The sequence below is a fragment of the Nesoenas mayeri genome (genome assembly GCF_963082525.1).
Source record: "Nesoenas mayeri genome assembly, chromosome: 5".
In the NCBI taxonomy this organism is placed as follows: domain Eukaryota; kingdom Metazoa; phylum Chordata; class Aves; order Columbiformes; family Columbidae; genus Nesoenas; species Nesoenas mayeri.
Genome location: NC_137548.1, coordinates 3,169,113 through 3,193,837, shown reverse-complemented (window position 1 = coordinate 3,193,837; position 24,725 = coordinate 3,169,113). Strand labels below are relative to the sequence as shown.

General features: G+C 44.6%; 1 protein-coding gene across 2 annotated transcripts in view; it reads right to left on the bottom strand.

Moving 5' to 3' along the window:
• The window catches only part of SLC35F4 (solute carrier family 35 member F4), a gene marked incomplete at both ends in the record, with an annotated part of 144,851 nt that overhangs the window by 6,868 nt on the left and 113,258 nt on the right, over positions 1 to 24,725 (bottom strand). Inside the window, 3 exons of one of the 2 annotated variants that reach the window (XM_080344834.1) lie at positions 5,319 to 5,538; positions 13,178 to 13,475; positions 17,873 to 18,061. In XM_080344834.1, the coding sequence (XP_080200960.1) occupies positions 5,319 to 5,538; positions 13,178 to 13,475; positions 17,873 to 18,061 (707 nt within the window). The remainder of the gene's footprint in view (positions 1 to 5,318; positions 5,539 to 13,177; positions 13,476 to 17,872; positions 18,062 to 24,725) is intronic. The other variant, XM_080344835.1, reaches the window with a different exon arrangement.

Here is a 24,725-nt window from a genome sequence, read left to right as displayed (position 1 = left end):
CCCCTTTCCATATTGATCCCCATGAACGAGTCCTCCCTCAGTGTCCTCTTGTCCAGCTCCAGAGCCCCAGCTCCCTCAGCCTTTCCTCACACGGGAGATGCTCCACTCCCTTCAGCATCTTGGTGGCTGCGCTGGACTCTCTCCAGCAGTTCCCTGTCCTGCTGGAACTGAGGGGCCAGAGCTGGACACAAGATTCCAGGTGTGGTCTCCCCAGGGCAGAGTAGAGGGGCAGGAGAACTGTTGATACCTCCAAATTCACCATGAAATGGCACTCGAAATCACAGACCCATTTTGGTTGGAAGAGACGTTCAAGATAGTAGAGTCCAACCACGGCCCAACTCTAGTACTAAACCATGGCACTAAGAACCTTGTCTATGCACTTTTAAAAATATTTCCAGGGATGGTGACTCCACCAGCCTGTTCCATTGCCTGACAACCCCTCCCAGGAAGAATTTTTTCTTAATATCCAATCTGAACCTTTCCTGGCACAACTTGAGGCCATTTCTTGTCCTATCACTTGCTCCTTGGGAGAAGAAACCAACCCCCTCCACGCTACAACCTCCTTGCAGGTAGTTGTAGAGATCAATAAAGTTTTCCCTCAGCTTCCTTTTAAATCCAAGGTCCTCAACCTAATGGGCAAGGGTGACAAGGGCTGGGGTCACATACATACTCACAGTCTCTCTGGGGTAATGCAATGGTTCCAGGAGATCTGGAAGTGCTTTAGCAAATGGGGACCAGATGGCTTCCCACCATCCATCCCAGAATAACACATCCCAGCAGTCAGGTCATCTCAGGAGTGCTTGAGTCCCTTTATCCAGGGGAGGGATCCAGGATCCATGGATCCAGGGCTGCCACCTCTGGACTTAAGGCTGTCACAGGTGAGCTGCTGAGGAGGACAGGGGAGCACGTTGAGTTTTCTAGTGCCTAAATGGGAATCTAGCCTAAATGAGCTGGGGTGCTGGAAAGGATCCGGCACAGGACGCACACACCATCACCCAAGGTGCAGCAATGCTTATTCCGATCCTTCAGCATACATCTGTACAAGCACACAGTTAAATTCTCTTAGAAGAAAGAGTTTCAGTCCTGTTCTGTGGGAACGGTCCTCCAGAGCTTCTCCCTCCTACCTTTGCTTTAGCAAGCAGTTCGTTAGTAATATAATTGTCTAATGCTGCTGTTCTCCTTACAGCTTTCCCTAAGATACAAATACCACACAAGTCCAGCCTTGAAGCAACACAGAATTACAGCCAGCAACTCTCAGACACCAGCGCTGTCCCTCCAAACAGTTTCCAGAAGCTTCTCCTTGCCCTGTTACACTGCCTGGCTGGTTCCATCTCAGGCTGTACGTCTTGCCTTGCACATAAATTCAGATCATAGAATCACAGAATAGTTTTGCTTGGAAAAGGCCTTTAAGATCATCAAGTCCAACCATTAACCCAACACTGCCAAGTCCAGCTCTAAACCATGTCCCTAAGAACCTCATCTATGCATCTTTTAAACACTTCCAGGGATGGTAACTCCACCACTGCCCTGGGCAGCTTGACACTCAAGGATCCACAAGAAAGGCCACATGAATGCCCCCAAACCAGGAAACCATCGATCTCATTACAACACTCAAGAACAGTGCTTGAAACATCCTAGTTATCAAGCTCAATCACCCACAAGACACAGACCAACTGGAAAGACACTTCAACAGTTCTGGAGGTCACAGAACTATTCTTTAATCATTGGAAATATATTTTGAAATTCCCAATTCTTTTGAACTTTCTGTCTCCCAATAAGGAAGTGTGAACCTGGTCAGCCATCTCCACGAGATTTACACAAGTAAAAAATACTGCTGTAGCATTTCATCTGTCAGCTGGGATATTTCAGCTGTAATATATCAAGCAATGCCTCTCACAAGGCAAAACAAAAGTGCAATGAAGTTATCTCCTCCTTCCAGTGGAAATGATCAAGGTCTCATTGTCAGTGAACTTGCTGCTCAGACCCAGCAAGGGACTCCTCTCCTTATATTAATCAGTAGGTCCATAATCCCTGATAGGAGATTCTTCCTATTGGGAAAAGAAAAAACCTTCCCAGTCTGACTACACCAAATTTAGAGAGACAGTTTCCTTATTTAATCAAATATTTAGAAAGCCAAGCACTTGTTTTCCTGAAATGACCAAAATGATGGATACATCAGGAGCTCTATCGCATGAGACATCAGACAAATAAGACCTGACACTAGAAAACAGCAAGAACATCATTTAAGTTGCATGTTCCAAGCTCTTCATGTAAATTATACACCACAGCATTAGCACAGTTGACCTCTACTGAGTAACTGTCCCGTGTTTGCATTTGAAACCTGGTTGTTGTAGCTAGCAGCACATTAAACGGGGCTTTTAATGAATGGAAGAGGGTAGTACCTTTTTTTCCATGTAGAGCACAGCAATAAATGAGGTGCTGTAGTAAAGAAAACTGCCTCGAGACTACAGACAACGTTTTCGGGGGGAAAATGTCCCCAGACCACACCATAACTACCTAATAAGCATTAATTCAGCTTCCCAGATGAAACAAAACCAAGGGCTCAAACGTGCAAACATTTAAGTATGTGGCTAAATCCAAGCAACACAAGCCAACAGAACTCCTCAAATACCTGAAGTCTTTAAATATTTGTGCTTGCTCAGAGCCAAAGCTGTCTGAGCTTCCAGAAGTCCCAGCGTAACAGGGATGCGTTATTAATTTGTGAGATGCTCAGAAATGCCCAAGAAAGATTACGATGCAGGCGGGATTGTGCTGTTTTCTTGTGCAGGGCACCAGGTACTCAAGGGTCATAGAATCACAGAACACTTTGGGTTGAAGGGACCTTAAAGATCATGTAGATCCCACCCCTACCATGAGCAGGGACATCTTCACCAGCTCAGGTTGCTCAGAGCCCCGTCCAGCCTGGCCTGGGATGTCTCCAGGGATGGTTCAGCCACCACCTCTCTGGCCAACCTGGGCCAGGCTCTCACCACCCTCAGGGACAACAATTTCTACCTGTGCCACTTTTACAGGTAAATAGCTACATAGCCATTGCTGTACATGTCCTCATATGAATACCCTTTTCTTCGTGGGCAGGGAACTGGTGATGCTGAGATCTGCTGCAGAGCCGCTGAGCCTTGATGGACGTTGGTTCTCAAGCCTTGGAGGATGGAAGTTGTCTCAGGTACACAGGAGCCGGCTGCATCCCCATCATGTGCCACAGACGTGCCTGACGGCTCTGAAGCTCCAGAATCGCTGCTGGGAGCTGAGCCCCTTTGAAAAACCAGCTGTGCTCCTGCTTTTGCACTCACAGTATGCGATTAAGCCCATATTTCTTTCTTGTCTCCTTACTGTCCAAATAACCTAATTACATTTGCTCTGCGAGAGGCTTGGGGGGTGAAAGCAGCAGAGGCATTCAGAGCACAAAAGGCTGAGTCCACGCTGCTTCGTCGTGTTTTAGTTCTCAAAATACTCTCCTGCGTGGTTCTGAACATCATTAAGCGTTATTCTGGTAGGAGGGCTGCTGGAAAACGCTGCTATTACTTTTCCAGTGTTGTGCATCCACCATCTCCCAGTTAGCAGCAAAACCCAGTTTCTTTTATGTGCCGGATTTGCTGCTCACTTCTGCCAGATGTTACTTGTGCAAGCCTCATGGTGTTTACAGCATTAATACTAATGCATATTTATAGTGATGATTTCTTAGTAAGCGAAAAATTAATAAATGAAAATAGCTTTAGTGTTTTTCATCTGGGCTTCTTTAAGAGAACAGGCTGAGAAAATACAATAGCTGTGCTTACTCTTCTAGAAAGAAGTTGATTTTAGGCAAAAAAATAGCTTAAAAGGATCAAAATTTCCGATTTTTTCAGCTAGACTCAATATCAGCTTACACAAGCGAGTAATAACAGAATCACAGAATGTCAGGGATTGGAAGGGACCTCGAAAGATCATCCAGTCCAATCCGTGGAAGCTGAGATGATCAAGGGCCAGAGGAAGGAACTACAGCCTCAGAAATTACCATTCCTGTTGATTTCTGTAGAGAAGAGCTGAGGATTTGAAACCCTGCTTAGTCTTCAGCAGGCTGAGGGTTGGTCACACTCACCTGATAATGCTATATTTTAAATTGTATATGAAATATACAGGTGTCTGGCTAAATTTAGCACTGCAAGATGAAATATTTGTGTCCGTGGATGAACTCTGTGGAACAAGGGTTCACCTCCTGGGCTTTGTCAGGTCTGGACAGACCCTGTCCTGAGCCAGCCTAACAAAACCCTCCTGGCAGATCCTCGCCTAAGAGCTCACTTCTGTGAGTGTGTCTTGAGGTGCTCAGGCTTCAAGCCATTACGAACTGCCCGAATACCCCTGTCTGACTGGGAAATTAGACCTTAAATTCAGTGTTTAAGACTAATTAGAATTTAAACAATTTCTTCTTCTGTTCCCAAACCTCCAGCACAGTGCTCTCCATCTGCTGGTGGCTTCTCCATCAGATGCCAATGGATCAGGATGCCTTTTCCGAACCCTTCTATCACACTATCAATCAAAACAAGCTGCTGCCCCCATTTCTTTACAAACGAACCAACTCAGATGAATGTCCTGCTCCACCACGTTGCCCATGGAAATTAAATCCAACTGCTGGTCACAAGCAGCAGACCTGGCCCCAGCCAGTCCCTGATGAAGTTCGAGGCTCTGGACAGTTCAATCAGGATTGTACCCAACACAACCATTAGTCGTTGAGCCCTTTCAAAGGGGGAATCTCCATCAGCAGAATTGGCAGGGTCCATATTACTGCCAGTGAGTCCTATTACAATTTAGTGCATAATAAACCTTCATGCAAAACAGCTGCGGTCCCTTTTAATGTATATTTGGCCCATGCACAGGTCTATGCATTTATGTGTATGTAGAAAGTAACAGGGTGGCATAAGAAAAACACATTACATACTGGAAACAGCTATCTACCCAAACAAGGAATAAAATTGCTTTGTTTAGAATGTAAACATCAATCACTAAGTTAAAATAAAATTAATTGACTGTATTTCAGCACTGTAACCCAAGAAAGAATAGGCTTATATGGAACTGGAAGTCCTCCTATTCTAATCGATCAAATTACACTTAGCTGTAATAGCTTCTTCAAATTCCCACATTGTATTACCTCTGGAGCCTGAGTGATCTTCAGGCTTAGGTTTGCGTCATAAAATTACATGAGAAATGGTTTCATGGTATACACAAACCATAATGCAGCAGTACAACGGCAGCACAATAGCTTATGGATTTAAAGGCAATTATGAAAACAAGAGAGAGTTGAAAATCAGGCATGTCATTACCCTTGCTCCCATGAACCTGTCTTTCAGCACAATCCAAGAAAGCAAGAAGACAAAAGCTTTGTTACAACAGAATAGGGCAGAGACGTCTGTGGCTGTCAGCTTCTTTAAAGCCAGTAAATACAGGTAGTTAGTCAAAGTCCACAGAATAGAAAAGGGAGCAGTCCTTTTAAGAAAGAGTTTCAGCGTCAGACCATCTTCACCAAAAATCCGACTGCATTCCCTATGAAAAGAAAAGAGTTTAAAACTCAGCTAGGATTTTCCTTAGCATTCACCCCAGCACAAAAACCACATCCTTTAGACTTTTATCGCATTCAATTAAGTGCTTTTCCTAGCTACTCCGCACACCCATAAGAAGCTGTTGTTTAATTCACAGAGAGAAAATAACCTACAAGCTCCTTAGAACAGCAGTTTCACAAATAGAAAAGCAGCGACTTACCTGGAATAATCGCACTCTATGCAACAATAATCCCAGGGACTCACAGGCAGAAATGTGGGTTATCTATAATGCACCGACAGTTCTCAGACTCTGCCTTCGAGGCCGTGAACAGAGGGATTATAGCTGCAATATTTTCCCTGTAGCTTGATAAATTTTTCTTGCTCTGCTCCAAAACCTGTTTTGCTTCTTATTGAAACATATGGCCAAGTAAGTTTTGACAATCACCTAAAGATACTTGAAAATACTGCCAGGGACATCACCACGGTGGGAAAGAGCGATGGACCAGTGGGACTGAGTCAGTCAATAAGAGTGTAAGAAAAGGAGGGAGAGGGAGGAGTATTTAACAGCTGTATTTTGTTTTATAGCAAAAAGTTGTGTTCACTTAGAGATCCTTCTCTGTGGACTAAATTGCAAACAACATCTCCAGTTTCCCAAACACTGCGTCTCACACAACTTGAGTGAGATGTTTGTTTCTGAGGGTTTCGAGAAAGGGAAGGGTCAGCTCAGAAGACATGGCTTTTGGGGTTAGCACAAGTGGTACCTGAGAAGACCAACACGCAGCTTGACTAAAGGTCCATCACTGCATCCCTCCTGAGACATCTCAACCTCTCCCAAGCTGGGAAGGATGATTTTTAGCAACTCTACTGTCTGCATTCATGGTGAAAGGGATTCCTCGTGATATTCCCGATACGCTTCATTTCTTGATGTGGCAGGCTCTCTGAAAGGTCAATTTAAAACATTCCCAAAGCGACTGTTTCGTACAACCGAAATGCCAATGAAGCGAGCCAAGGTGCCATCAAACACAACACATCCCTTCGAGGCAACATTAAAGGACTGATTGAAATGCCGTGAGGCCTCAGGGCCCCAGAGCATTCACAGCCAAACACGGCTGTGTTTGGAAGTTGCTAAAATGCTAATTATGTAGAACTAATTGGTAACTTCAAAGACTGTACTGCAATGTGAAGTCAAAACTACTTGCTATTTGGGGGGTGATGGTAGTGGTGTAATAATTATCCTGGTTTGGCTTTGCCTTTAAAAACAGAAACATTTTCGGTTGTCCTAAAGCCCTTTTTGTAATTCTGGGGAATTCTACTGTTAAAAATATTGTAGCTTATTACTACAAAGAATGGAAACCAGCACTCTCATTTCGAGGAAAGTAGAATAATAACTTCTGTGTAATATATGAGATCAGCTATGTCTTAATAACCATTCATTCCCTGCTGGCACTAAAATGATCTGAGGTACAAAGCAGTCATTTCTGGCAATAATAAATTCCTTTCTCAAACTCTGTGCCAGGGTGTCCAACGCTCAGGCAGGCAGATCCGCTCATTATCTCCTTCCTTCTGGTTGGCCCAGACCTTCTCACAAGTTAGTCTGATCTCCAAAGATCAGAACAGAGATGTTACACATAGAACGGGAATAGTTTGTATCATTTACCTGAGATGCAAAGCAAATCAATGCTCACGTTTGACTGTAGGCTTTCGTATCACCGATTTCAACAACACTCAAAAGCGATGAGGTTCCTTGTCTGAGAAGGGTCTCAGTGGTAGCACAGACCTGAATGTTTGTTGACATGCAGATGCAGTAGTTTACGTTTAAAAGATGTTGAGGCTTAGGTGGATGCAGAGGGTGATTCTGAGCTCAGACTATGTCTCATTTCAAGATGTGTGGCCTCTGAACCGGGCTGTGCCATGGCTGTGTCACCACGACGTGACACCAGAGCCAGGATTTCTCCTGGCAAGAACAGATCCGTGCTCTGAACTACAGACCTGTCCGGAGCTGCTCTCTCCAGCCCAGCGGGAATTCTGCCGTCGGTTCTGATGCACCACTGGATCGTTACACGGTTGTAAAACCAACCTGTCTCAGAAGCTGTCAGGATCTGTCTTAGAGGAAACAAGCTTGTGCTGTGTTAAAACATGAGAGGAAGGTACTTGGGCTGCGTACAGTAACGCAGAGCGCGGTTAAGCAGCCCAGTGCTATGTTGACAGCGTACGAAGGCAACAGCAAAACCAGCCAAGCACATCACTGATGGAGTCTGCAGGAGGAAAAGCTTCTACAAATGTGCCATGGGAAACTGTACCCCAGTCACCCACCGTGGTCCCCCACGGCCGGGGAGATGCTGGGAAGATGCCCGGAGCTTCTGCTTCTCCATCTACGGGGAGGATGGGTGCCTTGCACAGCCAAAAAGTGGTGTAGGATGCCAGATGGGTCAGGGTTTGCTTGTCTGCAGATCTCTGGGATGTTTGCACACAGACAAAGTCAGAGCAGGGTCAGGAGGATGGAGCCCAAAGTGCCCTGACGGTGAATCCTTGGGAGGACGACGCCTCATGGATTATTATATTATTCCGAGCTGGACCCCGTGGGCTGATCAGCTATTTGGGAGAGGCCGTTGTGGCAACGCTGCAAATGTCACTTATCTCTGAGTTTCCAGAAGCAGTGGGAGGGATGAGCACAGATTCACCGCTAGGAAAAGAAATCTGGAAGCACTTCAGAGGCCCCGGGCAATGATCTGTTTGAGCAGAGGGAAGAGCCTCCAACACACAGAGCAGCGTACAATGACCAGACAAAACAGGGGCCAGCGGTTCCTCACCTCTCAATTAAAAATAAACAGTGAAGACTTGTGACAGGCTCATGCTGCGTAAGACAGAGACCTGATGAATTCGCCCCTGTGCCTAGGAGAACTCCATGATTAATGCTCAGCGAGTGAGGAGATAGGAAGAATGCTTAATTTTCCCAGCCATGGCTACAGGAGATCGCCTGGGGCTCTGTAAGGGCTGGTTGCTCAGTGGTTAACTCAGCCTCTTTGGCATGCAACTAAAATTAAACTTGCAGGAGTCACCATGACATGACAGCGATTAAAACCCTGGGCTCAGGAGAGACGGCTCCATGGATCGCTCCCCATACGGATAACATCCGCAGGCTGTTGACTTAACGGCAAAGACATATCTAAGGGCAGCTGACCCTGAAACTATGACACAAACTATTTCCAAATGCACAACAAGTCTATTTAAATCCTGCCCTCTAACATAAATAGCTCTTTTTATTTGCAGGTAGCCCTCAGCCATCAGCTCTGGGCAGGGTGCCACGCTCGCAGGAATTACAGCACCTCAGGCAGCTTTGCCTCTGGCACCCACCAAATAGCCTGTGTCGTCTCTCAGTTATTCTGGTGCCACGTCCTGCCGAAAAATGGGTTTATTCACCCCTGACGCGCAGCAGCCTCTGGAGTGTAATGCAGCAGCTGGTTTTAAAACAGCTGAGAGGAAATGAAAAGAGCTAACAGACGCGACCTGGGGTAACGCGAAGACGGTGAATGTAATTACATCACCTGGATTAAAACTTGGCAAGGCCACCCGTGACATTACGGCAGCAAGAAGCACCACGAGAGCTGTTGTGAACACAAGTTGTTACGATGCCATTTGGTCCCTTTATCTCGATGATGGCATCTGCTGCAATAAAAGATCTTCTAGCTCCATTTCATAAGATGAACATTGAACAGAGTAATCATGGTTATGCAACTGGTGAATTGATTTCCAAGACCGATCGAGTTCTCTTGTTTTTTGTCTGAACATTAAGAAAGAACCTGGTCAGCTGCATTTGTCTGCTCGGGAGCTGGAGCACAAGGAAAGGGGATTGTGTGTGAACCTCTCACATAAGCAGAGGCTGGCTTAGGGGAGCAGCACCACAGCATGATGTCCTCCAAAAAGGAATGGCCCAAGGGAAGCTGCTTTGTGCTGCTGGGTTGAGCCATTCGGAATCAGCATCTTCAGAGATCCTCATCTCTCCTCTGCAAAGACCCTTGGAGTGAAGATCCATATTTGCACTGCTATTCCAGAGGGGGAATAGATGGAGAGACTTGTAGGTGACAAACTTGCAGGTAGAATCATAGAACAGACTCATAGAATCATTTTGGCTGGAAGAGACCCTCGAGATCATCGAGTCCAACCATTAACCTAACCCTAGCACTAAACCATGTCTCTGAGATCCTCATCTATACATCTTTTAAACATCTTCAGGGATGGTGACTCAACCACTTCCCTGGGCAGATGACAGATGATGGCAAATATCAGCTACTTTGGACTCTGGTTTTACTTCAAGTGATGGTCACATCTTGTTATCCTCCTTGCTAGAAAACCAACTCTTCCCAACATGTTCATATTTATTAAACCTGCGCCTACCAATACTCTTCCCAGCCAGTGTCTCAAGGATGCACAGTGCCTGCAGGAATAACCTCAGGACTAACCACATCATGGATATATTCTGGCAGAAAGCTGCTGAATGTCACAGTGTTTGTCCTTGAGAAGCCAGGACAGTGGATGGGGAGGCAAAATCTATTGACATTCAAAATACCATCCACCTATTCCAAATCATAACTCTCTTAGGATCCTATGTCGAGTCTGTGAGTGTTTTCTGCTGTGGTAAATACTGGTAGGGTTAGATTTCCTATTGCTGAGCTCGCTGAGCTTCAAATCATTTTATTCACCACTAATGTAATGGGTTTGGTCTCACTCACATTTCAAGCTCTTTATGTGGGACATACTTGTTATCTACAATACTGGGAAGGTACTAAAAGTTGTCTCTTCTGCTTCAAAACAACCAAGATATTTTACTGAAAGGCAGCATGGAGGTAATAACTGTGAGTTAGTTTCTAAGACCATGAAGTTTAATCTCTAAGGTAAGCCGTGAAAGGGAAGAAATACCTAATTCACAATTTTGAAGATTATAAGCCTTTCGGAAAGCCCATCTAAAGTTGAAGATTGAGACTTTGATCCTTCCAAGTGGGATTTATTAAAGTTGCAGTGGCTCCATGCAGCTTTGCCAGCCCGGGGCAGCACTTTGCGAGTCACTCGCACCATCACTGATCTCAGCCAAGATCTCGTACACACCGTCTGTTCTGATCCACCGGGAATATCGGCTGGACAAAATGTCTTTAAAGCACCTAGTGAGTAACTCCAGCCTTCAGAAACACAAGACAAATCACCTCTGGACTCTGAGGTACGCCTGGAATCATTATAGGATGGGTTTTGTTGACAAGAACTGGTGACTCCACAGAAATAAGACCAGCAAAGAGGCAACAAGAAATCTTACAAAATGTAATAAAAAGCCCCGTAACAGGAACAATATCAAGAACACAAACCAAACAATTACACAACCGGTTGATCTGGCTTTGAAAAGAACGGTGCTCTGCGTAGGAGGCTGGGCTAAATGATCTCCAAAGATCCCTTCTGAAGTAAATCCATCTATAACTCTCTGAATTTAAAACTACAAATGATGCTTTTCAGTTCTTTAAGCCATCAGAAAATCGAGTGCTCATCCTAAAGAGATGTCCATTCCCATATCCAAATGGGAAGAGTTTGGGTCGTCGAGTCATAACAGGCAAGACCAAGCAGTTGGACCTCATGATAAAGTCAGTACCTGCCAGCAGTTTCCTCCTCCCTGATGTGAATTCCTGGAGTAGGAAACACTCTGGGAAGATGCCCATCAGCTCTAACACTGACCTCCCATTTCCACACATTCGCACACCAACCTCACATCTCCACGTGTGCACAAATTCCTCTGGGTACGTAAGCATGAACTCCTAATAGCTTGGGAAATGTATCCATTATTTAAGTGTACTGATATTATGCATTGCCACAGATGTTTTACCCAAATTTTTTGCTCCGATGGGTATATAACCAACCAACTAACTGCAGAGGATCTACCTGCAGGGATATTTATTCTCACCTTCGTCCTTACCTGCTGTGCATTTGTTGTTAGTTTACCCCGTACCCAGAAGCCAAGCTGACACTGTTGACATTCCCACAAATACTCCAGCAAGAATCTGAATGAAGGTGTCATTAATGCACAAAAGCACCGGGGTTTTCAGAGAAGCAGTTAATTAAGTGCAACCGCTCAATATCAGTCACGCTGACTTGACAGAAATGATAATTTAGGGCCATATTACACCCCAGATGCTGGCAAAAGCAGTCGAGGGAAGAATTTGGCCCCGCTATGCTCCAGCGTGACAGTGACAAATTGAATTCCCTGTGTGGTCGGTGACAGCTGTGCCGAACCCCTGTCAGCGGGAACAAGGCACAGGCCACAGGCTGGTTAATACCTTTGTAGAACAGACAATTCTGCTGAAGTCAATAGGGTTGTTTTCAACGCAAGTCTGCACTGGAGCAACAGAATGAGGTCCCAGCTCAAAATTTTCCTCGGAATTTCTTCCCTCCATGAGCAAGGCGTGTTATCTCCTGGCAAGCTGAATTTAGTTCCATCCTTTAAAGCAGTTTCTACGTCACTCTCAGATTGGTGGGATAATGGAAGTGGAGGAGGAACCGTGAAGTGAATTGTCCCAGAAGGTGGTGGTGGTACTTCTAAGACCTGAGGACAGGTTAGATGTGGCTTTCTTAAGGGCTAAGACGAAGCTAAGTCAGCTTGGTCCTGCTGCAGTGCTGATAGTTGGGCTGGATGATCTCTTTGAGTCTAACCTTGTATTTCACCACAGCTACTGAAGAGGGATGTAGAGATTTCCACCCTGCAGACTGATGTTCTATTCAGTACTATGGGCCCCTTTGCAGCCACGGAGTGTGGAAGGTAGGAGTAAGGAAAGAAGTAAGGAAAGGCTGAGGTCAGAGGTGTCTTCCCCTGGCTCTCATGAAACAAAGCATGAGGTATTTCCACGTGGAGCCTGACAGAAGATGGGACAAAGTCTTCACATCATTTCCTCAGGACAACAGCCACTCAGCTACTACAGAATCACAGGGTGGTTGGGGTTGAAGTGACCTCTGGAGATCACCCAGTCCAACCCACCTGCTAACGCAGGGTCACCAGAGCAGGTCACACAGGAATGCCAACTTACCCCTCACAACTACAGTGGGACAGGAGCCAAGAGTCTGCTTTAATTCCCACCCCATGGCCAAAGAAAGCAGAAAAGGGTCCTGGGATGCTCCTCCTCCATGCTATGACTGAGTGGGAGGGGGAAAGGGCAGTTTTCATCCTGCTATATGAGCTGAGCATAGACAGCAAGCCATGGTCTTCCTCATGGAAACCATATTCTGGGCTTTGAGCACCGTTCTTCTCAAGTACGAGTTGTTCTGGTTGCACTTTACGCTCCTGTTCTATCATAAATGGACTAGAACAGATTAATTAATGGTCTGATCCAGACGAGAACACAAAATATAGTGCTGTTAGAAGCATAACAGCAAGATTATAAGCACATTACTGACCTTTTCAACTCAGTAAAAAACCCTCTCTAACAATCAATTATCCATTTATTCAAGATATCACTCATCTGTTAGCCTTCTGTAAGCTATTTATGAATGAGGTTTTCTGCAGCATGACCTTTATTCTGTCTTCAGACACCACGGGTCAAACTAAGAAGAGCAGTGACCTCAATCCACAGAAATCGGGTTGTTTAAAGGGATATTGCCACGATAAAGCCTACCTGAATTTCTTGATCGGTGACTGCTTTTCCTGCGCGGTTGCAAGGTGCCCAGAATAATAAATGGGAAAAATCATAATGTTCCAGTTTGTTGAGAACCAAGTCATGAAAAAAGGACAGTCAAAGGTCTCATACGTGATTTTGACAAACTGCGTGGTCCCAACCCAGGAGGATGAGACGGACAAAATGATCAGAAATCTCCAGATAAGCTTGAGAAACGTGGATGTGCAAGACTGGCATCGCGTCTGTCCTTCAGCTTCTTGGCTGCTGCTCTCTGTGTGCGTTTGCGTTCCTTCTTCTCCTGGAAAAAAAGGCAAACGAATAAGAGAAATGCTGCACACCTGATAAACGCGTTCAAAACAATCCTTGCCTCCTCCCTGTAACTCCTCTACACCCCACAAACACTGAAATCCTACGTAGAAATACTTCAGGAGTACTTTGGTAATGCCACCTCTGTCATTTCAAGGGGATAGGAACAAAACACAAACACAATATCGAGGATTGAGGTAACAGCGTTATCAGCTGTTCTCTCCTTCTGTCAACCAAACCTTTACCATAGAGCTACGTCTCTTGGAACCAACCACATTATAAAGTCAATTGCTGTGCAAGTGTGCAACATAAAAACTATCTGAGACCGTACATCGGAATCCACGAAGAAGTTCTTATTATTCAAGATTTTAACTTGATAATCGCACCTTTTTAAAAACAATATTTGCAAGCTGTGAGGGGAAAAAGGAAGAGTTTGGTGGTTCTATGTACCCAAGTGGAGAAAGGATTTTTGGAGTCAAGTGTATTTCTATTTTTGAATTTAAAAAAAGGGAAACTACACAAAACTGAAGCTTGGCATGCTGTCCTGGTTTTGTTAAAAAACATGTTTCTCTTTTAGTGAATTTGCCTGTCAGCTAAAGCTTCATATCAGCTGCATTTTCCTGGAGAACCGGATACGTGTTTTGGTGAACACAGCAATGGAATGTGAAGTTATTGATAAGCATGGATGGACATCTCGCCAGAGGAGCAACGAGAAACAGGTGACCAAAAACTGACCAACTGAATATAACATCCCATTCATGTGATATTTCATATAAAAGTGGGAGATCATGAGGATCTCGTCCCTTTTCCTTATGGCGACATTAGGAGAAGACCTTGCGAGTTGCCCCTGCGAACTGAGGCCAGTGACAGACTGAATCCAGCTCCGGTTGGCTGCAGAGTCCAGTCCAGGACTTCGGCTGCCGGCTCTGCAGTTGCTGAGACTTTCAAGATTGGTTTTGTATATTTTGTATTATTTTCTCTATTCTTATTAGTAGCATTAGTAAAACACTGTTAATTTTTCCAACTCTCTTCTCTCTGTCCTTCTTTCCCTCCCGATCGCCTGTGCTGAGTGGGAAGGGGGAGAGGGAGGGATAAAAGGGGGAGGAGGAGGGAAGAGGGAGGTTAACAATGCATCTGCCAGGGTTTTATTGTCACCCCGCAATCTTGCTCTCCAGACACATCTTTCCCAGGTACAACCCACAAACCCCATTTCTGATTTCACAGATCCCGGCTGAAAATGAGGGACCAAACGGCGCTGGACGCTGCGGAGCAGTAAAGTGGTGACACGAGCTCAAGTGGCACCACTGAACTCCAACCATTTACCAGTTTAATACTAGAAACAGGAATTCCCTCTAAAAATCACGACCTGCAGCTATTCTTAACTATTACTACCAATTACCAGTTGCATCAACACATGATGTGAGATCTATAAGAAACAATATACTACAATCTTTGATGGAAAAGGAGCTATGGACCCACTCCAGTGAGAGCATATGCTGTCCTATATTCAACTTAAATGTGAAAAAGTTACCCCTTCAGACCCAGGTTTCCTTTCCTTTTATATTACTGTTTCTGCTACAGCCATAAAGAAATGTCAGACTGAAGTTTCCAGTTATTACTTGAGACCAAAATTAAATCTAAAACCCGATACATCGCAGCAAGGAGCGCATTTGCAATCATGCATTTTCCCAACCAGGACAAGGAGTTTTCTGTAATTGCATGTTGTGTTTTTTTCCTAAAAATAATTAGTATTTAGTGGCTCCACTGTTTAGTAGTAAATCAGGAATTTAAATAAAATTACAGGTTTATTAAAAACACGCAGAGGATAATCAGATACAGGTCTGAAAAGGCAAGTATTTTAACATTATCTTTGGCTGCTGAGAGAAAATAGATGTTTTTATGGTACTAATAATGACTGACGTCCTCTATTAAAAGGTAAATTACAGATTATTTGCAAGTTAGAATGGCTTAAAAAGTACATATTATCTAACATACGCTTGCGGGTTTTCCTGCTAAGCACAAGTACCATGCAATTAGTCCTTCTTCAGCTAACAATTACAATAATCGCGCAGTGATACAAAACCAAAGCACCTTTATCACTGCTTTCTATTCCTCAGTTATCAAATAACTATGTAATTGCTGTTACTATACATGACATTAACATTAGCATTTCACTTGGATTTTACAGTCCCAGGTTTGAATGCTAAGGAAAGGCACAGGAATATAATCTTGTTCCAAGTCCTACCTTAGTTTCAAAGATCTATGGAAGTTTTAGCCCAATTAAATGCACAGTGGGGAGCTTTCCTAAGTACTTAATGGGTATGATTAATCCCTAGTAATGTAGTTAGCAAATAATTGTGTATTCAGACTAAACATATTGGCTAGGGCCCCTTTATATTTAATGATAATGGACAGGCATGGTGAGAAGGTACCTGATTTCATCCTCATATATAATATATCTAAGTCCACTGGAGATGCTTATGTCTACCTAGGTGAGATATTTACATTTAAGTGAGACTGAGATGGATCCCTGGACAAAGTGACACAGTAGCTTGTTGCTTTCACCTAAATGGTGGCCAAAGCATCGAAAGGTCAAGATAAGAAATAATTGCAAAAATAATCGCAGGGCTTGAACTCAAAGGCACACGGCAAGCCGGCACACAATTAATACTAAATAGGTTTGAGGATTTCCAAGTCACGAAGTTGGGGCTGGACAGAGCTAGAAAGTAGCACTTGTGTCTGATAGCAAATGATTTGCTAATGAAGGGAAAACAAATTGATCAGCCAAAGTGGTTGGCAGATAGTATTTTACAGATAGCGAGGTGGCAGAAACCAGTTCAGTCTGAACAAAAACACCCAACACATTTACCCTGGCAAGAGCACAGAAACAATCTGAGAACTCGACAAGGATAAAAGGACAGGGAAAGGATGGAGATGACACTGGTCAACGGCAAACTGTGTTGAAAGGCAGAAATACCCCTGCACAGTCCTATTGTCTATAATATAATTCTTGCTTGTGACGTCTCTGTAACAAGACAATGACAGAAAAGCCTTTTGCTTTCGTTTTTCAGAAGAGAAAGACGAGGAAAACCAAAACTTACAGCTTTTCTTCTGGCAACTACATTCTAGAAAATAATATTCTTAATATTTGTTCACTTACCTGTCAGGTCAGTCCTACTTAGACCTCACTGATGAGGAACTGAAAATCAGGATTAAAAGGGAAATTAAAAAAATGCAAACTAAATGTTTAGAAGAGTATGATGTCAAGGCACTACTCTTTTCACAAGGGGAGTAAAGTCTTGTCTTAGAGAAGATGGATTCTGATTTGGATGTATCCTAGAGCCAGCATGCACAGAGTTATTTCAGCCTCATATCTGCGAAAATGAGAATAAATTGGTTTTCTGGTATCTTAGGTATGATCTTTACCGCAAAACGCTGTATCATCCACTCTTTGCAGCAATAACCACCTCCAACGTTTTTCTGAGGCCTTCCATCAAGAGAGGACTCCTAGAGTATGAGATCCCTCCATCCTCCAACACAAGAAGAAAGTGGTGGACTCTTGCTGCCATCAGTGGTGAAGTGACACGAGGAAGGTTCATCTCCAACAGTTCCAGTATGCAAGGGAGATCCAACCTGTTCTTCCTCCCCTTTTTGCTCACCATATCTACACCAACAGTCTTCCCAAGAACTTGGACAGTTAAATAATTCCAGTCATCTAACGGCTCTCTCCTCAACAGTACAATTCTGCAGACTCAAAGGCCTGTGGTTGCACATTATAACTGTTCCCATCCCATCCCTGCTGGTGACGGATGGACACCATGGTGAGGAAGTCTATGTTCACCATATCTATAGGTTCCTTTGAGCTAAACCGCTGCAGTAAAGTGGGTGACACAGTGATGGAAGCCCTGATGTGCAGGAGATCGATGATCTGAACAGCCATGGTCTTCCCTAGATATCCTTCCACCTGTTGCTCCTTCTCTTCCTCTTCATCAGACCGTCCATGGTATGAGCTGAGATTGTCCTTGTCTTTGAGAAGGAACATGGCTGGCTCTTAAAGGTCCTGGTCTCTGGCCAGGCCGAAGCTGAGGAAACACAACCACTTTGTAAAAAGTAATTTGCGTGCTAACGCTAATCACCCTTTCAAGACCTTCTGTGCATACTGGCCTTATAACTCCACAGCGATCTACCACATCACACGTTCCTACGGAGGTCTTTTCCTCCCATCCTCGCTTCCTTCCCGCCTAACCCCAGTTTGCACCCCGGTACGGGAAGGACTTTCCACCAACGTCAACACGCTGGGGACTCTGCCCCATCTTTGCAAAAGACAGACGAGAAGGAGGCCTTTCGCAGGCATGCTGTGGGGCCGGGGATGCGGCTGGTCGTGCCTACCTGATCTGCTCTGCCTCTCGACTCTGCTGTGCCGACAGATTCCCGAGGGACTTCGATTCTGCAGCTCAAGAATGGGAGCAGCAGAATCTTCAGCAACAGATAGAGGGGAGAGCTGCCTAGTCATGCCTCTGTGTCTGCTGGGGCAGTTGCCTCCTGGCTTGCATTGGATGACAGATGATCGTGAGGCACCTGAGAAGAAAGAGTTTGCATCAGTTTTGGCTGTAAAGTCCCTGGAGGAAAGCGGGGCTTTCAAAAACCCTGTCAGTGAAATGCGTGCAAACAATTCAGCGGGAGGAAAAGGAAGCATACTGCGAAAAATCAACGTTTCAGCTCTGGTGAGAATAAAGTAAATAAGTAAATAAATACTTAACTCTCTCCCCCCTTATAGAAAAAATCAAAGGTGCTGCATGAAAACCAGTCTTTCCCCTGAAGAAACAAGAGCCCTACGCTGCAGTATATTCTCAGCCCTATGTCTCTTTCCATAGGGTCTGAACAGGCAAAGGAATTTGTACTCACGTGGGCCCCTTCCTGAGCACTGACACTGAATCAGGCCAGGGGAGAGGTCACCGTTCTCCCTTAGGGTGGAAAGAGGGCTGAGGAACCACCGCCTCCCAGAGGAGAGCGTCCTCCTTCCATCCTCCAGAATGATCCTTCAGGCTCTTGCATGGAGTGAAGCCACGGTCACTGACAGGTCTTTTGGATGAAGACTTCTGCTAAACCATTGAAGATGCCAGTTTTAAGCCTTTGTATTCACCAAATCAGAATCTCCACATGTTCTGAGAAGCTGCTTTCTCTTCTTCTGGTAGGTGCAGACAACACCAAGACGCTGTACAGAGGCACAAGGCAGCAGAGAAGACCAGGTCCCAGAAATACCAGTGGTACCAGGCAAAAGGTTTGCCAGTAAGAAGGACACCATATTCTACAACTAAGAGCTTGAAGGACTGGATGAAGAACCAGCAAACAACCGAAAAGAGTGAAGCGGTGGAATCTGGCAGAGTGAACCTGCACATAATTTATTGAAGGTGGTTGTTTAAGAGGTGGATGCATGAGCAGCACAAGAAGATCCTCTTCTCAGTCAGAAAGGCAAGATGACAGGCCATCTTGGTAAGTATAAGCGTGTGTTCACGGGCAGTTGAGATCACCCACCGCTTGTTCTGCAGCTGCTGCTTCAACTGGTGACCATCTTACCTAAACTTACAGTACATACATGCACCCAGAGTAGCCACTGACCTTGCCATGACTTGGAAGGATTTAGTTTGACAATCACACCTACTTCCCATTGAAAAGAATACAAAAATACACACAAAACCTACATGCAACGTGTCAAATGTGCAACAAATACAGCAAACTTCTCAGAGGGCAACATTCCTTGCTGCAACTCGAGCTGTTTCAGTACACTGTGCAATAACTCCACGCCAAACAGCAACACAAAAGTACACTAAAAAGCAAGGACTGTGTTCAAGATTGAAGAGATTCCATGAATCAAGTCAACACTCTTTTGCCAGAAGAAGCTATAGGGTTCAGATGACCTTTCACGAAGTTAAAGCCATGTTTGGTACACCAGGTCTAACTATAATAAAAAAATCACAAATGAAGAGATGTATAGAATACAGTATTATACAGAAAAACCCTCTCTCTGGTTATTTAGAGCCTCCAAGGGTAGTTTTTACCCACCAAGTAGACAAGTGACTGAACCAGCAGCTAAGCCCCCAGAAATGATCCTTCTCAAAGATGCTCTTCCCCTTCTTCTCTGTCCAGTATAAGGGGACTTTGACACAAGGGGACACCCAAGTCTATGTTGCACCTTGCCACGTGTCCTACAAATCCTACCAATGCCATGTACAACCCACAGTCTGCAACTGTACACCTAGAAAAGTCAACTTTGAAAAATGAAGACCTATATGAACTTTAAACACTGTACTGTTTCCCCTCATTTTTTGGTGAGCTTTACTTCCCAAGAGCTTTTTAGAGCCATTCAACTTCATATACATATTTTTTAATGGAGAAAATAATAATCTAACAGCCACACAGCTCCCCCCATGACTTTGTTCTACTCATTTCATGACTCCGCTTGACTTTGTTCTACTCAATTCGTAACTCCACTTGACTTTGTTCTACTCATTTCACGACCCACTTGTCAAACAAGGAAAACATTACCTGCTTCATAAGACTGTAAACATCTTGCAAGTCACTCTGAGGCTGAAAAGTACATTAGAAACGGCAGCCTTTGGCCACTCACAAGCATAAATAAAGACATTACGCCTTTCTTTGACAGCCAGAAGTTAGTTCCAGCCTCTACGAGGTTAAGACAACCAGTACTTTTCGGGTTAAACATTCAAACAGGCACTTAAAATTTTTCAGGTCCGCAACATAAAGAAGTTTGATTTTCAGAAAGCACTTTCTGACTGCTTGTCCTCTGAGAATCAGCCACCAAGGTGTCCTGACCCAAATCACCACTCACTTTGATATGCATCATTTAAAGAGATTTCACTAAGTTGAAAGACATGTTACATCTCCATTTAGATATAATTTAGGACACGATCAAGATTCACATTGCACTCGGCAGGCGTCTAGCAGATGATCCGCAACCAAAATTTCAAGGAAACCTGTTTCTCCTCACATGCAAAAAGAGCTCTGAGTTATTTATATCTGCTACAACAAAGCAGCATCAATCTTTCCCTGTACACTGAGAAACTCAGCAGTTGGGACCAGAACAGCAATTCAAGAGATTGCATTTAATCGAAAGTCACTGCTTGATTCAATGAAATCTTCACTCTGCTTGAAAGCAATCAGATAGTACAGCGATTTATCAATATTTCATTGCTACAGCTAGAAAGCCTGCACCATCTAATGCTACTGAAACTGAACATATTTTAAGGATATACTTTCTTGGGGAAGGTGAATAGATATATGCTGGCCTAACTTAACCAAACCTGGTCCCAGCAGCAAGGACAACAAATCACCATTTGCACAGAAGAGCAATGAAACCTCATACGTGCGCCAAGCTGCCCCATGTGAGAGGAAGGGAAGGAAGAACTCATGTAACTTTGGTTGTCTCATGCAGCAATTATCAGCGATCAAGTAAGGATCACAGAATCCCAGAATGTCAGGGGTTGGAAGGGACCTGGAAAGCTCATCCAGTGCAATCCCCCCATGGAGCAGGAACACCCAGATGAGGTTACACAGGAAGGTGTCCAGGCGGGTTGGAATGTCTGCACAGAAGGAGACTCCACAACCCCCCTGGGCAGCCTGGGCCAGGCTCTGCCACACTCACCAGGAACAAGTTTCTTCTCATATTTAAGTGGAACCTTTTGTGTTCCAGTTTGAACCCATTACCCCTTGTCCTGTCACTGGTTGTCACCAGAAGAGCCTGGCTCCATCCTCCTGACACTCACCCTTTCCATATTGATCCCCATGAATGAGTCCCCCCTCAGTGTCCTCTTGTCCAGCTCCAGAGCCCCAGCTCCCTCAGCCTTTCCTCACACGGGAGATGCTCCACTCCCTGCAGCATCTTGGTGGCTGCGCTGGACTCTCTCCAGCAGTTCCCTGCCCTGCTGGAACTGAGGGGCCACAACTGGACACAAGATTCCAGGTGTGGTCTCCCCAGGGCAGAGCAGAGGGGCAGGAGAACCTCTCTGACCTACTGACCACCCCCTTCTAACCCACCCCAGGTACCATTGGCTTCCTGGCCACAAGGGCCCAGTGCTGGCTCATGGTCACCCTGCTGTCCCCAGGAACCCCAGGTCCCTTTCCCCTACATCGCTCTCTAATAGGTCATTCCCCAATTTATAATGGAAGGATCCACTAAGGCCCAAAAAATCAAAAAGCAGCATCTCCCTTTGAACTTTATACCTTCACAAATCATCATAGAATCAGAATGTTCCAAGTCGGAAGGGACCCATGAGGATCATTGAATCCAAATCATGTCCCTTCATAAGACAACCCCAAAATTCACACCATGTGAATTCCACACACTGCACACATCCCACATGTGGTGACCTCATGGGTTTAGGCAGTGACACCATGTCCTCTCCGGAAAGGACAACAGCAGTGTGCTGATACAGCTTGCCACGTGCAAATGGAAAAGCAGCTATGCAAAAAGAAGGTACCATAATACATCTCCACAGCAAAGGAGCTGGACTGACTTATTTTAGATGCCAACCTTAGGATGAGAAAAATAGTGCCCTGGAACTACTGCATCTCCCTGTGTCCATGACAAGGACCATCCTGAGCAGAGATATTTATGCTGGGTGGAACTTTTCACCTGACTACCTGACGTAAGAGGTTGCAACAGATACTGGTAACTCAGTGTGGACAGAAGGCTCATCCAGTTCCTCGTAGAATGACCCAGTCAACTCCATGAACGTGATCCATGGTTTTAGCACAGATGAATCCCAGGCTGAGAATGAATCCGCAGTTTGGGCATCATTTGGTATTTTAAGGGAATGTTACTGGAAGAGATTAGGAAAAATCCTAACAAATAGGAAAAAAACTTGCCAGACTGCCAGATCTCGCTGCTAAAAATGTTCCTTGATTACTTGGAGCTTATAATTGCCCAATTATTTTCAGAGTGTTTACATCTATATGACATATTTAGCATGTGCTTGGAATACGAAATACCCCTCGCGCAATTTCATTTGGGACAACTTTTCTGGTTTCAAAGCAACACTCAGTCCCACAGTATTGACAAAGGAAGGAACTGGAAAGGACCACACGCGATTGCATCAAGCACGTCTTAATGAGCCAAATCCATCTGGATGGCTTTTCATCATTGGATAAAAATTAATCCCTTCTCTTTCCCAGTTTTAAAGATTATTTTTAGTTTATCATTCAGTTTCAACAAAGCCTTTCCCTTGCCTTGCAAGTGTGGTCACTTTACAGCATAGGAAGTAAAGCCATTTCTCTGCACATGGAGACCAAAGGGAAACCAGCAAGGAGAACCTGCAGCTTTCCACATGCTTCCATAATAACAAAGTCCGTCCTTGTCTTGAATTAATTATGATATACTTATTCCAGCCTACGTCAATTTAGCAAGCTAATTATGCTTATGACTACCCTAGACCACATGATTAATATCACCAAATTCCATGTTCTTGAATATAGGAGGAGAGGAGCCACCATGAGCTGCTGCCGCCGTGTCCAGTCAAACCAGTAACCAGCAGCCTGTACCTTGTCCTGAGCCATTCTCACCTACCATCTGTAACCTCCTGATCCTCTGAAAGACGTGATACCTTATTTTGTGCATTTTAGTTCATACACAGACTTCACACACAGTGAGACAACACGACCTCTCCTCAGCTGGACAAATCCCTCCTGTTCTGCAGCGGGCTTGGAGAGAAGGGATTATGCTTTGAGGTTCAAACCCAATTATTTTCAGAGTGTTTACATCTATATGACATATTTAGCATGTGCTTGGAATACGAAATACCCCTTGCGCAATTTCATTTGGGACAACTTTTCTGGTTTCAAAGTTATTACTAAAAATAGATTAAATGGACTGACTGGACCCCCCCCTTATAGAAAAAAACAATCAGAACGTCCACATCTTCCAAGCAGTTGCTTTCTCTTCTTCTGGTAGGTGCAGACAACACCAAGACGCTGTATGGAGGCACAAGGCAGCAGAGAAGGCCCAGGTCCCAGAGTAAAATAATGAATGCAACATGAAAATGCAGCCCTGGAAGTAATTTTTATGGCCACAGAACTGATTTTTTTCTTTTTCTTGTATTTTTTTAGCCAACTGCCTTGCTGGAAATTTAGAGCCTCTCAAACAGGGAAATCAACTCCCTTCCAAAAGCCATCCCTGCATTCATGAGCCTGGATTACCAACATGAAGCGCTGGCTTATTTGGAGACAGCAACACCTGGCTTGCTGGTATGCGCCAAAATACATCTTCTCTTTTTGATGACATAACTAAATCAATGATTAAATGATATAAGCGAGCTGGACAGTTTCTTCGTACCATGTTCACAACACCCTGAAGAATAGTGGTCACTGCTGGTGGTTTGGAGAGAGACTAGCTTTTCCAAAAAGTCAGTCAAGGCATCTACAATCTATCTTACTCATTCAGTATTAAAATACACTTACTCCACTGTGTCCTCAAAATCTCAGCTCCTAATATGTCATTGTTTTTGCATTGTCAACACGATGCCCTCACACCACTGCCGCGGAAACAATCGCCGGGATTTGACAGATGGATGGAGGTAGAAGCCAGCCTGGTGTTATGCGGCATGTACGTCAATCGAATGTTCCTGCTAAATGGGGCTCTGGTGAAAGAATTGACAACATTTCCTTTACCCTGTGATGCTACCTGCGAGGAGTGAGCATCCGCGGCGATGACGGACCCGCTCACACATCACGAGCCTATTGTTTCCTGCAGCCTGCGCACAGGCTCACGTGGATAAGAATCAGTTCACCATCGTGAGGGCTGGAGACTTAATTCTGGCCATAGTGTCACGCAGTGAGAAGATTACGTGAATTTTGCAGCCAGGGAAATATCAGACGCATACGACCCCATGGGAAAGGGGACTGAGTTGCACTGCTACTGGTAGAGGCGAAGAGAGCGTATTCTGCCTGTTTAACGACAATAAAACCTCATTAGCTTGGATTAGTCACGGCTTTAAATGGATTGTTTGCTACTCTTAGCACTCAACTGGGGGCAGGGCTATCCAACACCATCAATCCATTGGTGAGTTAGGTCCATAGCTTGTTTTATTTCAGCTAAAGTGACTTTAAAATCAAATCCTGCCTTCCCTTATGCTGGTGTAAACCCATAGCAACTCAGTACAATCAGCAAAGCTGTTCTGGGCATACACTGGAGTGCCTGAAGGTACCAGCTGAACTGGGAAGTTAAAAT